General features: G+C 43.1%; 1 protein-coding gene across 1 annotated transcript; it reads right to left on the reverse strand.

Moving 5' to 3' along the window:
• Positions 1–2,330: 2,330 nt before the first annotated feature.
• On the reverse strand, positions 2,331–16,254 carry LOC142776618 (uncharacterized). Its single transcript, XM_075880583.1, has 2 exons — positions 16,109–16,254; positions 2,331–2,801 (listed from the first exon to the last, which is right to left on the reverse strand). The coding sequence occupies exons 1-2, from the start codon at positions 16,117–16,119 to the stop codon at positions 2,333–2,335; spliced, it is 480 nt and encodes a 159-aa protein (XP_075736698.1). The 5' UTR covers positions 16,120–16,254; the 3' UTR covers positions 2,331–2,332.
• Between the last annotated feature and the right edge of the window lie 1,290 nt (positions 16,255–17,544).

Raw genomic sequence — 17,544 nt, forward strand, 5'->3', positions numbered from 1 at the left:
AAAAAACAACCACTGCAAAGGGAAAGGAATGTTGCAATGGTTAAAGGCAAAGCGTTATGGGGATACAACAAATGCGAAGTGCTTCAAGGTCTGTGCAATGGCGTAATCGTTCCGGTACTTACATTGGAAACTCAGGGGTGTGCATGCAATCAGAGGTGCTATCAGCAATGGATGTAAACCAAAAACTGTAGGACGCCTCGCGTTGGGCGCTCACGGGAAGACGATATATGAGGCTGATGAGACAGATATGGGATGGACAGGATTTTAAGCAAAGGAAGCTCCGAACAAATTAGGATTAGAAAAGAGCCTTAATGAAATGACGGAAAATTTGCGGGCAGGAAAGGTTTTCAGGTGTTTGTATAGAAACAGCGTGGACACCCTATGAAGAAAAAGAGCTAAGAGGCTCACCAGTACATCTACGGCTGACAGTGTGGACAATATGACAACGAGAAGCAACGTCAGAGAGGCGGAGATGATTTGTTGGATGGCAGCGGTGAAAAAATAAGCCGGCTTACGGTAACTACCGGGGAGGGCAAAAAGAAATAAGAAGGGAGAGATTTTAGGATAATTCAGTGGGAATCGCTTTACTGACCGTATAGTGACGTCAGTTTGCTTTATAAAGCATGGTTGTAAACGAAATTCAATAAAGAAGAACAATGCGCACTATGTTTCACAATTACGGGAAATCTCGGATCGCATGACACGTGGTGTTGCCGTGGTGTTGCCATATGGCGCAACGCGAATACACGTGGTGTATTCGCGTTGCGCCATATCAGATGATACGGTTCAATATACGGCCCTTCCAGTGTCTGCACATGCACGAGCTGCTGCCAATGCGTGACTGCAGACCTGGCCACACCACCATTCGCGTGTTTCCCTAAGTATGAAACAGATTGTACATGGTGTGGGAGAAGTAATAAAATGAGAGAAGATGTTCTGATTGAATGTGGCTAGATCCACCAAGGCATACGTATAGGTACCAGCTGATATAAAACCTTGGGTTATAGGGACAACTAAGGAAAGGTGAACATGTCGGCGATAGAAGCTAGTAACGGACGGTTAGAGTGTTGGTGGAAGAAAAGTAGAAATAACTCAGAGCACAAATTGAAGTCAATCTGCCTGAAGAGGCAGAGAGATGTACCATGAATTTATATTTTTCCTTGTTATAATAAGATCGAATTATTCGAAGTAATTAATGCATTATACGAACATAAAAAGAAAGATTTCTTTTCGTTTTTTTTCTGACGAGCATGATGGCACGCATGCCACCACCCCGCTATAAAAGGGGAGCTCATAGCATTCATTCACCCACGCATCCATCCATGACTTCAGGAGACAGTGGGAACCAAAACTAACTTTTGAGAGCAATATGAGGGAGCAATTTTTGAGGGCGCACTCACGCTTACAGGTACACAATCTTATGCTGTCCGGGGCTTAGCTCATCAGTTTACGCAAAAAATGACTGAAACATTCTGTGTCAGTATACTTTATGATTTCGTAAGTGAATGTCAGTGTTTGCGGGAGTTGAAACCATAATAGCGGCCACACTAGTGATATATATTTGGCGTGACTATTCAGACATTTTGTAAGGGTGTCTTGATTGATTTGTTTTGTTTATTGATTGATTGATTTGTGGGGTTTAACGTCCCAAAACCACCATTTGATTATGAGAGACGCCGTAGTGGAGGGCTCCGGAAATTTCGACCACCTGGGGTTCTTTAACGTGCACCCAAATCTGAGTCGGAAACGTGCACCCAAATCTTCATCGGAAATGCAGCCGCCGCCGCCGGGAATGGAACCCGCGACCTGCGGGTCAGCAGCCGAGTACCTTAGCCACTAGACCACCGCGGCGGGGTAAGGGTGTCTGAAGCAGCTCTTCCAATGGAGGCAGCTTTTTAAATATTGCAAGTGAGTGATAACTGCGGAGTATCGCAAGATGATGACACAGAGAACCACCTAATTAAGGCTCTACTGTCTCTGGCGTAAGGTATGAACGCATGTGCTTGTCAGTTGTTCCTGTCATGTCGACCCTGCCATCTTACAAAACTCCGCAAAAGTTAAATTTTGAAATTTTCCATGACCGTGTGCTTCAAGTTGCTAATTCACCTTCGCACGATTAGTTGCTGGATTAAAATAGACTTACTACCACGGAGATGCCTTAGTTCCGGGTTTAAATCCTGGACATGAATAAAATTTTATTTAGCTTAGCTTTTCTTTCTGATAACTCTGCATAAGTTTCCTTGTGTGGTCATGCTATGTACGCTTGTTTTCTATTATCAATAGTAAATGTTCAGAAGCCTGTTTGCTCTGCGCTGATAACGCTCGTCGCTTTTTATTGCTTGCCCAACACGACATCCACAGCCACCGCGTGGCCGTCGCCTTCGGCGTAGGCGACGGTATTCCTCGGCGGAGGGGCTTCTTCCGCGCCCTTCATCTCCTCTTTGCCTTCACCGTCGCCGGAGGCGATGACTTTGCCCCGTTTTTCGGTGAGGCTTAAGCGGCCTAGCTCTAGGATTGCCCGGTCCACAAGGTTGTTATCGTATGAGTGGCGTCGGTGGCGCCTCGCCTTAGTGGTCGCCGTCACCGCGGTCGCTTTGCGCTGCTGCCAACCTGTTTTATATCGTCGGGATTTAGGGCAAGACCTGACAACGGGATTAAGCTTGCTCTGTGTGCCCTTCGAGCAGCCGGCCTCACGCAGGTCCCGCTCGGAGATCCAGCCTGGTAACCGGCACTCGATGCCCTGGGCTGAGAGCCGAGAGTCCGGTGGACGGACATCGGCACCGTTTCGTGATGAGTAACGCCTGCAACGGTCAATGGTAAGATGTTTTGAAGAAACACTGAAAAAAATAGAGTTTGTCGATTTATTGATCTTCAACGAAGTGAAAAAACAGCGCGTAACACAGGACACAGGACAGAGAAGAGACGGACGAGGCGCTGACTTACAACCAAAATTTATTTCGTACAGGGGTGTATATATAGCACACGAAACTTGAAAAAAGAGGGAGAGAAGTCGAGTGACATGAAAGAGTAATTTTTGTTATGATTGTATGCGTATAACAAATAAACTGTGATTGCGCAATCATTCGCTTGTCAAATACGCCAATTCCCTGGTGAGGAGCGTTATCGAAGGTGCACTGACACACATATCGCCTTTCTTGATTATGCAGAATGCCTCATAAATCTCACGTGTCCTTTTATCTCTGTAGCGTCGAAGTATCTTGCATTTGTCAAACAATGCACGGCATCCACAAATGGAGCTGTGCGCAGCTAAGTGGCTGCCAACAGATCCCCGCATTAGATTGCGGTGTTCCCTGAGGCGGTCATTTATACAGCGGCCAGAATGCCCGATGTAACAGCGGCCGCAAGAGAGGGGAATTTCATAAATGGCACAAAAACAACATTCAACAAACTTGATTGCGTGTTTTTTATCACACACGCGAGGCCCTCTGTCCTCTCTGTTCACCTGATGGCACATACTAGAGAACTTATTTCTGGCTGAAAAAACAACTCTGATTCCAGCTTTTTGTGCTACCTTTTTTAAACAATGTGACACCTTATGCAAGTAAGGAATGACTGCTGTTCTTGAAAAAGAACTTTTTTCTTGACTACTAGTCGGTTCGGTTAGCTGTTTGATGTCTTTTAAGATACTTTCAGCTATGGAACACAGTATGTTATCCGGGTACCCTGCCTTGCGCAATCTGCGCACCTGTGACTCAAAACTAGTACACAATGTGTGATGGCAAGACCGCATCAGGGCCGCCTTTAGACAGGATTTTGCAATCGCTCGCTTTACAAGTTTTGAATGCGCAGAACTGTAGGGTAGCAAACTTTTTTTGGAGCGGGGGGCATACTGCCAGCACACGTGGTCGGACAAAAAAACTTCAATGTCAAGGAACCGGAGTTTGTTAGCAATGGGGAATTCAGTGGTTAGTTGCAGTGAGCCCAAGCAAGTGCGAAACACATCAACAATTTGATCAGCACGTTGCTGAGCTTCAGAGTGGTTGGACCGGTACAAAATCAAGAAGTCATCAACAAATCTAAACACTTTCACGGCGCTCGTCAGTTGTAGGCAATTAATGAGAGATCTGTGTTTCGCACTTGCTTGGGCTCACTGCAACTAACCACTGAATTCCCCATTGCTAACAAACTCCGGTTCCTTGACATTGAAGTTTTTTTGTCCGACCACGTGTGCTGGCAGTATGCCCCCCGCTCCAAAAAAAGTTTGCTACCCTACAGTTCTGCGCATTCAAAACTTGTAAAGCGAGCGATTGCAAAATCCTGTCTAAAGGCGGCCCTGATGCGGTCTTGCCATCACACATTGTGTACTAGTTTTGAGTCACAGGTGCGCAGATTGCGCAAGGCAGGGTACCCGGATAACATACTGTGTTCCATAGCTGAAAGTATCTTAAAAGACATCAAACAGCTAACCGAACCGACTAGTAGTCAAGAAAAAAGTTCTTTTTCAAGAACAGCAGTCATTCCTTACTTGCATAAGGTGTCACATTGTTTAAAAAAGGTAGCACAAAAAGCTGGAATCAGAGTTGTTTTTTCAGCCAGAAATAAGTTCTCTAGTATGTGCCATCAGGTGAACAGAGAGGACAGAGGGCCTCGCGTGTGTGATAAAAAACACGCAATCAAGTTTGTTGAATGTTGTTTTTGTGCCATTTATGAAATTCCCCTCTCTTGCGGCCGCTGTTACATCGGGCATTCTGGCCGCTGTATAAATGACCGCCTCAGGGAACACCGCAATCTAATGCGGGGATCTGTTGGCAGCCACTTAGCTGCGCACAGCTCCATTTGTGGATGCCGTGCATTGTTTGACAAATGCAAGATACTTCGACGCTACAGAGATAAAAGGACACGTGAGATTTATGAGGCATTCTGCATAATCAAGAAAGGCGATATGTGTGTCAGTGCACCTTCGATAACGCTCCTCACCAGGGAATTGGCGTATTTGACAAGCGAATGATTGCGCAATCACAGTTTATTTGTTATACGCATACAATCATAACAAAAATTACTCTTTCATGTCACTCGACTTCTCTCCCTCTTTTTTCAAGTTTCGTGTGCTATATATACACCCCTGTACGAAATAAATTTTGGTTGTAAGTCAGCGCCTCGTCCGTCTCTTCTCTGTCCTGTGTCCTGTGTTACGCGCTGTTTTTTCACTTCGTTGACCATGTACCAACCGGCCCAAATAAGCACTTTAGTACAGTTTATTGATCTTGTTTTCAAGGTACCGAGAGCAGCGCTTGCTGGAAAATTGCGCATGGTAAGCGAGAAAACGGGCGAGAAAAAAACGCGGGTGGCAAAGCCACCTCGATGTTCCTACACACCAATCGTGTTATCGTTATAACTTTGGTGGTATTCACTAGAGCCCATAGGTCTGTAATAAATTGAGCGCACTCAGAATGACTCAGGAATTGTATTTGTACCTTTGCAAGCACTCGAGCCCAGAGTCACTAAAATATTACTCACCCGGGCTCATTGAGACTCAGACTAACAGCTAGTGCTGAGTAGGTGGGAGTCCGCGTCAGTCTACTAACTAGCCTATTAGCTTTTTCGACCATGATGGCGATGTGCTTTCATACATATATCTCACGCAAACCAATAAGGACATTGCTGTAACAAATCACGAGATAAATTTATCAGTAACTTCCCAGGAAGAGTTGGCCGGCGGGGGGGATTAAGGCACGTGATGTTTCTGATCAATAAATATTGTAATGGCAAATGAATGATCCTGTTTTCTAATACGTGTGTGTAGATGTGAGTATAAAACAGAATCCAGTTATGGCTGATAGTAATGTTGAAGATGAGCAGATGTGACCTAATAGCTAGGCAAAAAAGTGCAGCTCGCTCACTCTCACTGAAGAAATGTAAGTGGCACTTCAGACGCACTGAGACTCACTCTCACCACATATATTTCACCCGAACTCACTCAGACTCGGACTCACGGCATGACCTCAGCCTCAGTAAGTCCGAGTGAGCCAATCTTTGCTAGATCCTACGAAGTGGCTAATGAGTTGAGTGAACTTTCTTGGCACTTTGATGGGTGGTATTCCACATCGTATCTTCCTAAAGCGCTCTTTGTTTTGTCAGTACAGACGTCTGTGCTCTAACAAGAATGCTGACGTCACGTAACACCGTAATTAAGTTACGTAATGTACAGGTGCGTACCAACACTTTCGCAAGTAGGGGAAAAACCTAACTCTCTCTTTCTCTCTTTATATATATATATATATATATATATATATATATATATATATATATATATATATATATATATATATATATATATATATATATATATATATATATTGAATACAATACAACGAGAAGTGCCAGTGAATTGAAGCGGAGAAAACTGCTTCAACGTAGTATTTTTTCAGTACACAGGACGATGTCTGGGTGTTCTTTATATCATGTGGTATGTCATTCCAAACTTCCACTCCCGTGTATTGTAGCAGTAGTTCGTTATAAGCGTTTTTTGTGGGAGGTATATAAGTAAGTAAAATAATCTTTACCCTCAAGGTAGCAATTATCGATGTAGAGTTGTATATCATGAGAAGTTTTAATTTGTACCCGAGTGAAGTAACATATATATATATATATATATATATATATTGGCATTGAGGGTTAGCCTAATTGCTACAAACCAATCGGTCAGCTAAGCTTGTTCAGTTTTCATTTGTTTTTCTATGTCGAACGGATTTTCTTCGGTAATAATTAGGGCAGTATATTCAGCGTATATAATCATCTCGTCGTTTGTTATAATTAGAGGCAAGTCATTTCATGTAGTGTAAGTGTAGTAATGAACGTAATAGAACTTTGCGGCACTCCTGTTTGTATGAGATGGAGGGAATGTCATTGATAATTACCATCTGTGGCCGATCTTGAAGGTAACTGCGAAATAAATTCCACTTGGTTTGGCAAAACGCATATTTGCGTAATTTGTAAAGTAAAATATCATAGTCTACTGTGTCAAACGCTTTTCTGAGGTCTAGAAAAACCACTGCGGTGAATTTATTATCTTGCAGGGCAGTATATAAAATCTGGCTTAGTGTAAGCACTGCTCTACTTTTAGAGCGCATTGACGGGAAGCCATGTTGGTTTAGACACATTGCTTGATATTCATTCGAAAATGAAAGCATATGGTTTGATGTTATTTTTTCGAATATATTGTTAAGAATGCTTAGTACAGATAATGGGCGGTATCAAAAAGGATCAGACCTGTCTCCCTCTTTGTAAACAGGGGTGACCTTGGCTATCTTCAGTATTGATGGGCCGTGACTGGCTTGTAATGAGTGGTTAAATTGGTTATATATTACTTCTTCAATAAAAGCAGTGTTCTCTTTTACCACGCACACTGGAATCGCATCATGACCCAGCGCCTTGTTAATTACTGGTATACGCACAATAGGCAAAGTTTCATTCAGCTTTATGTTGTTTATTACGAAGAAATTTGGTAATGAAATTGGTTTATACAGCGATTTCTTAGAAATACGCAGCCTATTGGCTAAAAAAGGACCAACAGTTGTAAAATAAATATAAAAGTCGTTGACCTTTCTCTCAGTGACATTGTCAGGTAGCGTTTTTTAGCCCAAGCATGCCTGATTGCTTCATGTATTATTTGCATATTTTTCACGAGTTTCCAGAAGCTTGCTCAATAAGCTTCGAATAAAAGTCTCTTTTTTGCCCTTACGCGACTTCGCTAACGATTGGTTACGAGAAGTTTTATACTTATGTAATTAATGCGCATTGTACTCATCACGTTTCCACTTATGATGCCAGTACTCTTTCACCTTAAGCACCTCTAATGAAGCTTGGGTCATCCATGGACAGATTGGTGTATCACATGAGCGTCTTGTGATTACTTTTCTCTAGCTATCAATAGGTCCCGTTATACCAATAATTAGATTAGTAAATTCCTAGTCAACGTCATCATGATAAAACTCGTGCCATGCAAAAGAACGTAGGAAGTTACGAACCTTTGAGTAAGCAGTTCATAAGAAATATTGTTTCTCAAATGATCTAATATACGCTCTCTATCCAGAGTGACAAAAGTTGGCATCTGATAACCGATGGGCTCATTAAGAACACTTGCCGTTATGATATTAGGAATGCTTGTGAGAACGTGGTCAACCATAGTTTCTGTGTTACTTGTCACTTGAGTAGGTGCAGTGATTAGATTGCGGAATAGTATGATTGTATCAGGTAACCTAGTCTTTGTGACTAACACTAGGCCTAAATGTTTATATTACCAAGGATAATAATTCAAGTACGACCGTTGCTAGCCAGAGTAGTCAGACAGCCCTCAAGGTTTTTCAAAACAAAATTAAGTAGCGTCTGCGCTTGGTGGCCGATACACCAAACCAACGACAACAGAGCTTTCAAACATTACAAAAAGTGCTGCTGCATATTTAAGGCTGAATGTGAATTCAGATAGTACAGATAAGCGGATTCCGTCTTCTACGAAAAAAGCATCGCCTCAACCGCGAAACCTATTTGCAGGTGGCTAAGATATATATTTTAGCCAGGTATGGTAACCGTTTCATCCTTTCGTAGTCATGTTTTTGTGGTTGATATTACGTCATAATATTTGTTATGCCGTGAGATAAACGAGAGAAGAACAGTAGGGCTTTTTGTTATACTGCGCATGTTTAAGTGCAAAAGAGTCATATTTCTTTCTGGATATTTTGAGATTTGGCCATAAAAATGGTAATTTATTTTATTGACGTCAATGATACATTGCACATGAAGTACTCGGGAGTTGTTACTTTTACGCATTAGTATCCTTCCATCGGATACCCATGAAACCTTCCAGTTCTTCTCTAATTTTATCTATATGAATTTACAAGCAAGACTTTGTTCTGTGTACACAAATGGTCGTTGACATACACAGGCGTGTTATTTTCAAAACCAAGGAAAGATGTAAATGAGCTTTTTGAACTTGTAGCTTTGGTTTCTATGCCGTCTACGCCGCCACCGCGGACGAAAAGTGGCCGTGCGCCACCACCGATCTTGTGCCGACGCCGCCGCCGCCGCTTTTAAAAAGAGCCACGGCGCACACTCTAGACACGTTCCAGAATGCACTCTTGTAAACTGTGACGTGCCACGCTAAACAAACAAAACCAGCGAACATTCACATGTCCAGCAGTATGGGATCTTTCTAGTGCGGCAAAGCCGACCCCAAGGGCTAGCACTGGGCGAAACGCTAAGAGAGCGTTCTTCAAGAAAAAAAAAATGATTACTGAGCAATGCCTGATTTTTCGCCATTTGCATTTCAGGCACTTAATGCTGACAATGTACTTATGCTGTACAAAACGATTCGCTTTTATTGGCCGGCTCGATTTTTTCCTCGAAACACTTTTGTGTATTCATTGAAAAAGCATGGGTTGATTTTTCAAAAGCTAATTGTAGCGCAACCATAACGTATTCGTTATTGGCACTCTAGTGGCATATAAGGTTGAACAACCTGCCTTTGTTTTTGAAATTCGGTGGGATTACGCATGGTGGATTTTTTTCCAGCAGAGCTTTCTCGAATCAGTAGTGCAGGAAAGCAGCTTTACGGGGGTAAAAGAATCACCTGTCGGTAAATTGATGAGAAAGTGGACGTTGATCATGATAACACCTCAGCAAAAGTCTGCAGATATGATGTACATTATTTCAATGAAGCATTAGAAATCGCATAGGTGTAATAATATTATCACAAATGTAAACATTATACTTAAACTTACGGGGGGAGTCTCTCATTGCAGAAGCACCTATGTAGTACAGTGCAGATGTGAACAGTTTCAATGTGAACAGTTACGATAAATTGGTAGATAACAATTTCATATCATCGGTTCGTACTCTTTATTGTTCTCATTAATAACAAGCTTGGGCTAAATACAATCGCTAATTATAATGTACGTATTGATGCGTTTAGTGATGTCATACGAAAAATGTCCTATATGGCATACAGATTTGAAAGTATGGAATCCCGAAATTGCTGTGGCATGACTTGAATGCATGAAGACTATAGACGGCATGTCGTAACTTTAAACTCACGACACGTATATGATGAACGGTATGGTCAACATGCTACATTATTAGCGCTTTCGCAGCCATTTCTTAGCTCAAGGTAAGCCAAAAAAGTGACGCTTGCCAAGTGTGTATGGCCAACATGAAGAGCAGGCATTAGCAATTTTGGCATGTATGCCAACTATGGCGTGATTTATATGCCATCTTCACGGTGGGATTGCGGAAGTGGTGTTCACTGGATATGTGCTAAAATGGTACTCTGTTACGTTACTGTGTGAGGAATATAGATGAAAAGTATTGACATAAAAATCATTATATGTCATGTATGACATGACCTATGTTCCACGCTCTCTGGGCTCTCGCAGCTGTTTCATACCCTGGATATACGCCAAATTTGTTATGGAAACACATAACTGTATGATGGATCCAAATAACGCAGAGCCAAACACGGAACGCGGCTTCGCTGTTTGGCTCATCACGCTTCACGTAGACCGAAACATATCTGAGAAAATCACTGAAAACTACCCAATGAGCTCTGTTTGCCGCAGTCCATGAATAACTCAATTTGCGGTCATGCATCCAAATATGTTCAAGTGCACTCCCTTTGTCGTCGTGGTCATGTGCACATCTGGTTGCCCTTTAGCTGCCTTCCCAAAGTTGCTGGAACACCAGATAATGTTGTTTGTCGCGTCTGATATAAGCGGCAAACATGTGCTCCATTGAACTGCAGCCACTAGGCGTAAAGCCTGTGGCTGTGGTTGACATCGTCACGGTTGAGGTCTGTGGGCCTCTGCGTCACCAGCTTCATCGAGTAGCTGTGCGCACCCAGCAAGCGATCGACTATGCTTGCACAGATTGCTACTCATGTAATTTTTTTCTCCAGGGCCTTCTTTTGTTGCCCTAAAATTAATGAACTGTTCTGGTCGACAATTTGTTTCAAAGTACTCGTGACGTATTCTACAGACTTCCTTTTCAAACCACCACTATGCTTTGGTGCTTCTCTGTAGGTATTGGCAATCGATCTTGCTATATCCTGTTGATGTATAATGCATCAGCCAGCTTCTTTAGGTCGCCACCAAGCCTGTCGACGTCCACAATCTTATTAGCCGCGAGAATGAACACTGGTGTCACTGCGTTCGCGGTGATGTGACGTTCACGGTGATGTGACGTATGTAGACGTATACCATAATATGCGTGAAATGCTGGAGTGTTCTATCACCGTGCCACTAACGCTGATGGGAGCTTCATATGAAAGCATCACTGATAGCAAGGATTTCAACACAAACGTCAGAAAGTCGAAATTAACTCTTTCTATGGCGCACCCACTGACGTGACCCTAGCAATGGCGTAACAAGGGGATGCCTCACTGGGCCTGCCCCTACCCTCCCCTCCCCCCCCAATACTTATTTCCTATGCAAAGAGAACAATTTTCATTTCAAGGGAATGCCCCCCCCCCCTATCTCAAGGTGAAGAAAAATTCATCTTATAGGTTTTTTGGCCCATGTACTTAGCTAAAAAAACTTTGCCTCGATGAGCGACGACGTCATGTCCACCAACAGACAAACAACTCCAAGGAAGTTTAACGTATGAAGTGCCTATCTAAACTGGTAGTTAGGAGGGCGATCGCACCGTTGCTACAATTCTGCACGAAAACAGAATCTCACAGCAATAAGAATTTCCGCACCTATCTTCAACTGCACTTAACCTCAATAAATTCGGTAAATTAAAACTTCAAATTATTGCGCGAGAAACATGAAACTTGACAACCTGTGGAGAGAGCAAGTACACCAGAAAAACACACAACGGTGGTTGTATTCTGGAACGAGCACATTCCGGTATATGCTGCACGAATCAATACTGCACGCGAGCGTGGGGCTGGACCCACCTGTGAAGGCGCTTTCCGTAGATACGTGAATTCCCTAGATAGAAATTATTCTAGGGCAGGGGAAGACCTCATACCTCCGAAAAGTATAACCGTATGCACATCACAGCGTGATAGTGTAAGTAAATATAGTTTCTTAATTCTTTCTCGAAATCAAGTGATTATGTTCCAATGAGTTTGATGTATCCAAACAGAAGCGTGTTCTTGATTTTCACACCCGTCTGAGGGCGACTGTCATGGCCACGTATGGTATCCATCATCGGCGTTATCAGCGCGAGACAGACCTTTTCACTAATTGCACAATGCTATTCGACCCAGCGCGTGATTGTGCAGAAGCCAAAGTAAACTTTTTATTGTTTTAAACATCACCGAAACATCACCAGTTCCGTTTTCTTCATTGATCTGCTGCTTGAGACAAGCAAAAAGCGAACGCAAACATTGGAACAGAGCACGAAGCGAGCTCTTCATTATGTAGGCGCGGCGCAGCTGGCATCGAAGAGTCTATGCCGTGAAGTCATCCGCCAGGTGGCACCACTCGAACTTCTCGGGGCTAATAGGCCTGTCGATCATGGTTACTCTGCTGTGTTTTCGATGTGGTTGGCATCGATTGTTAAAAGTGTGGTCCTCGTTTGTGTTCAGCCATGACTTCAAGCAACGCTCTCTTGTCGTCTGCAAGTGTTGCCCTCCATAAACATGCGTGTTTCAAGCAAACACGTTTCAGCAATGCTAGCGTCGTCGGTTACAAGAACAAGACCATATCCTTGTCATTAAAAAAACTTAATCTTACATGAATCCAAACAAACGCAAAGTTAGTTTTAAGTGGTTACTTCTGGTTTCAAGAAAGTATAAATATGATCTGTAAGTCACCATCGTTCTTCCCGGGTTAAGCAGATGACTGCGAGTGCCTCTGTGAATAAGTAGCAAAGTGCCATCTGCTGAGCAAACGACATGAGTGAGGCTCCACATGCGGTCAATGGTTTGCATGATTAGCTGGAGTAATCAGTAGCAATGAAGAATAACCAAGTAGAGGCTGTATGGTCGAATACATTTATTACCCGTAAATAGAATTATTCCACACCGTTTTTTTAAGCTATGCCAGCAAAAGCTTAGAAGAAAACAGCACTGCATCTCCATTCATGAGCGTTAGCATGTATAGATGGCCTAAAAGTTCTTACTGTCATTTCATCGTTACAATATTGTCGTATTTAAACTATAGGGAACCGAAAGCTTCGAAGCTGAAGTTTGCGTAGCGACGACAACGCCGCGCCTGGCCCTTGCGACCAGCTCTAGAAAACTTGAGCAGACATGCGGGAGAGGTCGTAGGCGAGTCAGTGTGTTTCGCCGAAACGGGAACGCGTGCGACACGCGCGCAACGCGTTCTGCAGTCGCTGCGGGGAATTTTGCTCCTGGCCCTCAGCTTGGCGCGCTAAAACGAGACGCTCGCTTGTGCAAAGTTGCCTTTCCATGATTGAAGAAGCGGCCCCATGGAAGCGACGGTGAGGTCCGAAGTATTGTTGTGTGACAACACCAAGGGATTCTCTCCACGTGTAAAGCTGTATCAGTTTCCAGCAAGTCACAGCCGGCAAACACAGCCGCGTTCGCGAAAGATAGAGCAAGCATGTCAAGAAAGCCCGCAAAAAATAATAAAATGAGGCGAGCATTTAAACTTGATTTGCTGTGGTTAAACTTCAGCATGCTGCTTGCGGCAACGTCAGCAGGTCATGCTCCCAACGTACAGAGCACATGACTCTGAAACTCTAAGACATTTTAATGCCATGACCGTATAAGATGACTTTTATTTATTTTTGAGCACGCCATAAACATTTGCACATAGTACTTGGCTGCTACTGCTAGGTACCACATCAAAACAACAAGTACATTGTTTACATAAACTTCAACACAGCACATCGATAGAGTACGAGGCTTTATGTCGGTGGAATGAGACTTACTTCGAAGCGTACGTCGTACACAATATTATTACGGGGGACCTGAGAAATTTATTTCGCAGTGTTTCGGGCGTCCTCCTCTTCCGTCGTCTGCTCCAAATCATAAACTTGACTAACAAGCTTTACTCCTTTTCTTAGGTTCACTTCTGGGAAGTGCTTGTCTAGCTAAGAGCTCCAAGATATTTATGAAGCCGCACTGCAGGCGGTACACTGTGAGGTGATTCAATCGCAGTGCGTACTGTCTGCACCAGCACGTACGCGAGCGGCAGGGCATTGCGAAAACGCGCGATATACATCCCCAAATTCCACTTTCCTACCAGAAATGGCGCTGCCTGTCATGAATCGCAGCACTGCATGTATTGCTTTGGCTTCCTATATGAAGTGGCAAACCATGCGTTTCTTGTGCATGGAATAAACTGAGCCGCACTTGAAATAAAGCTGTTGGCAGTTGTAATAATCACAGTGGTACTTGGATTAAACTACCTGGCATGCAGCCTAAAACAGTTGGCGCTTGGAATAAATATTGGTCCACAGAAGGAACTTGGAATAAATGTTTGGCACATGGATTAAGTTTAGCGGGCAAACCTGTAGTTGGTTTATATCTTTGAATTTTGAGTAAGCGCGAGAGACAAGACGTAGAACAAAACTGACACAAACCGAGCGCTACTTTCAGCTGTATTATTTTCGCGCCCCCAATAAATATAAACCTATTAGATTGAATATTGTTTCCAGGAAAATTCAACTTCGCGAACAGTTAGGTCATGACTAGCCCTTTTTAGGGAAAGCGCCTTAGGCGATGGGCCGTGATTCCCCTGTGTAGGTGTAGGTAGTCACCTCTCGTTAATTCTTAAAATGTTCGATAGATTGCGGTACTTGTATACACTGAATATAAGTTCAAATTATCGTGATGGCGGTACCTGAAGGGTTCCCTAAATGAATGAATGGACGCAGAGGCAGGCAGGCAGGCAGGCAGGCAGGCAGGCAGATAGGTGGACGGACTGACAGATGGATGGACGCATGGACATGCAGTCAGACAGACGAACGCGGCCAACGCACGGTCGATTCCTGGTTTACCGACAGAACCCTCCGAAGCTTCGATCTACTCATCATCCTTCACTTCAATAATATGACGTTATTTTTTGGCCATCCTCAACGCACTCAGATAATTTCAAGCTTAAGTGGTCATGTGCGCTAGGTGGAGATTTCGAGGGTAACTTCTCTGGTTTACGACAATAGACGCGAAAACCGTTGCTGAGAGGCAGGCGTTGATGGGGTTCAATTTAATCAGCGGCCCCGTCACGATGGTATAGATGTGAAGGTACTTGGCTGCTGACCCGCAGGTCACGGCATTGAATCCCAGCAGTGGTGGTTGCATTTTCGATGAAGGGGAAAATGATGCAGGCCTGTGTGCTCAGATATGGGTACCCGTTACAGAACTCCAGGTCGTCGAAATTTCCGGAGCCCTCCACTACGTCGTCTCTCACAATCAAATGGTAGTTTAGTGACGGTAAACCCCACATATAAATCAATCATCAATGAGTGTTGTCAAAGGGCCATTTTACGCCCACCAAAGAAGCTCGGCAATGCATACAGTGTACTGCAGTGATCACGTTTTTCTGGTATTACAGTGCTGCGTGCCACGCTGAGCATCCGCTTCGAAAAACGATTTCTGTGCTCTTTTTGTATACGACTTAACAATACTCTTTTGGTGCGCAGTGTCGCAAAGTCACCGATTGGCGAATCGATGTAGCTAACAGCTCGTCCATCGGTCTAAAGCAGTCTCGACGATGGACTACGCCTTCCCCTTTGTTTGATGGAGAAGTGTGGCGAGGCCACGCGAAATTTTGAAAGCAACTGATACCGATAATGTAGCCACACTTGTAACTTCTTCAATATAGCACGTATTCGAAAATTCTTGCGGCAGCATAGAAAATGTGCGCTCATTTTTCTTTAGAGTAATTTTTTAACCTCGGAGTTGCTGACTGATCTTTAAGTTAACCAGCAACTCAAAGGGACACGCTAAAATTATCTGTCTGGAAAAATGCAAAAGTCAAATTTGCAGTGTCAGGGTAATCACTACCTTTTATTCGTTGTAAGCTATCGTCAGCATGGCAAGATGGCGGAGGCGTGGCTTCATATTTTGTAACAAGGTTAACACTCTGGTATTTTGTTTTTAAACCTCTTTCATTCTTCCCATGTAACGGTCGCAGGTATCAAAATTGGGAGTGGCGCGAGGAGATCACCGTAAAGCACTAACCTCGTGGACATCGTCGCCGATGCGTTCGACTTGCTCGTGATCTTCTGTGAAGGTGCTGATTTCGGGCTGGTAGAGTGACCAGGTAGCTATGGGTCTCAGCGAATTCCTTCAACAAGTCGCGGCAGACTGAGAACGGTCGTTGTTGTTGTTCACCTCTTGTTAGTGGCTCATACCCACTATGGGGGATTGGACAAGAATCAAGTGGTTTCAAAATTTACTGTTCAGATTTGGAATAATGGAGTTATAACAGAAAGATTACCGATAGCCTAGGAGAGTGTGGTGCTTAATGTAATGCAAATATTTACATAAACGAATTTTTTCTTAGAAAAGAGCAATAATCATATTTTATACGTATATAATTATGTGGACATGTTAGCACAATGAAACTCGGTAATTAGTCAACCTATTAGTCCTCGCAAATAATGTGGATGTTGTTGATCATGATAATGATGCCCCCATTGTGGCTCTTGCCCACTGAGAGGGATTGACCAAAAATTGGTTGCATGAAGTTTTAAGCCTATCAAGGGATACATAGTTATAACTAAAAAAAAGAGGAGAAAGCCAACGTAAAACAGAAAGAGTGCAATATTTCCTTTTTACCATTCAGACAAGACAAAATAGATTATATCTTGATTTGAATTTGCAGTAATTAGAAACACGCTTAAACTCGATGTTCAGAATTCGCTTAATAATAACAAATATACACATAAGAACTCGCGCATTCGTTTTGTTCCATGAAATACCTGCGAACGGTCCGAAAGGCGTTCCTGTGCCTGTACACGAGAACCGAAGCATCGAAATAGAGTATATTTTCAATGATGAAGGGCAGCCCAACGTTAGCGAATGGGACGACAAGGACATGTTTTCTTAACAGCTTGTAATGGTGACATGACGAAAAATAATGCTCTATTGATTCTATATCCGAACAAAAGCTGCATTGGGGAAATATCCCTAGGCCAGCCCTGTTTGAATTTATTTATTTATTTATTGTACCCTCAAGGCCCGAGGGCCTTTCAGAAGGGAATGGTGAACGGAAAGTTGTACAAACTTGGGTCGTAAATAACAGAACAAGGACGTGATACGACAGTGCAATAAAACAAACGACTAGAAATAGCAGTACATACAATGTAGCAAGGAAATGCTTTGCAATAATATAAAAAAAACAAAGTAACATTACATTAATTCCTGTTTTTAACATTTTACAACAATAATAAGGTGCCATGAATTCCAAGTTAAACAATGTTAGCTATAGCCTTTCGAAAAAGTTTATTATCAATGATGGTGACGATGCCATTGTGAAGGTGGTTGCATTGTCGAGATGTTCTAGGGAAAAATGAATGACTAAAGGTGTTGGTGTTTGCTGCTTGAATTCCGACTTTGAAGCGATGGTCTAACGGTGCGATAAGTAATGTGGCTGTGAAATGAAGTTATTATGA

Source organism: Rhipicephalus microplus, chromosome X (assembly GCF_043290135.1).
Source record: "Rhipicephalus microplus isolate Deutch F79 chromosome X, USDA_Rmic, whole genome shotgun sequence".
NCBI lineage: Eukaryota > Metazoa > Arthropoda > Arachnida > Ixodida > Ixodidae > Rhipicephalus > Rhipicephalus microplus.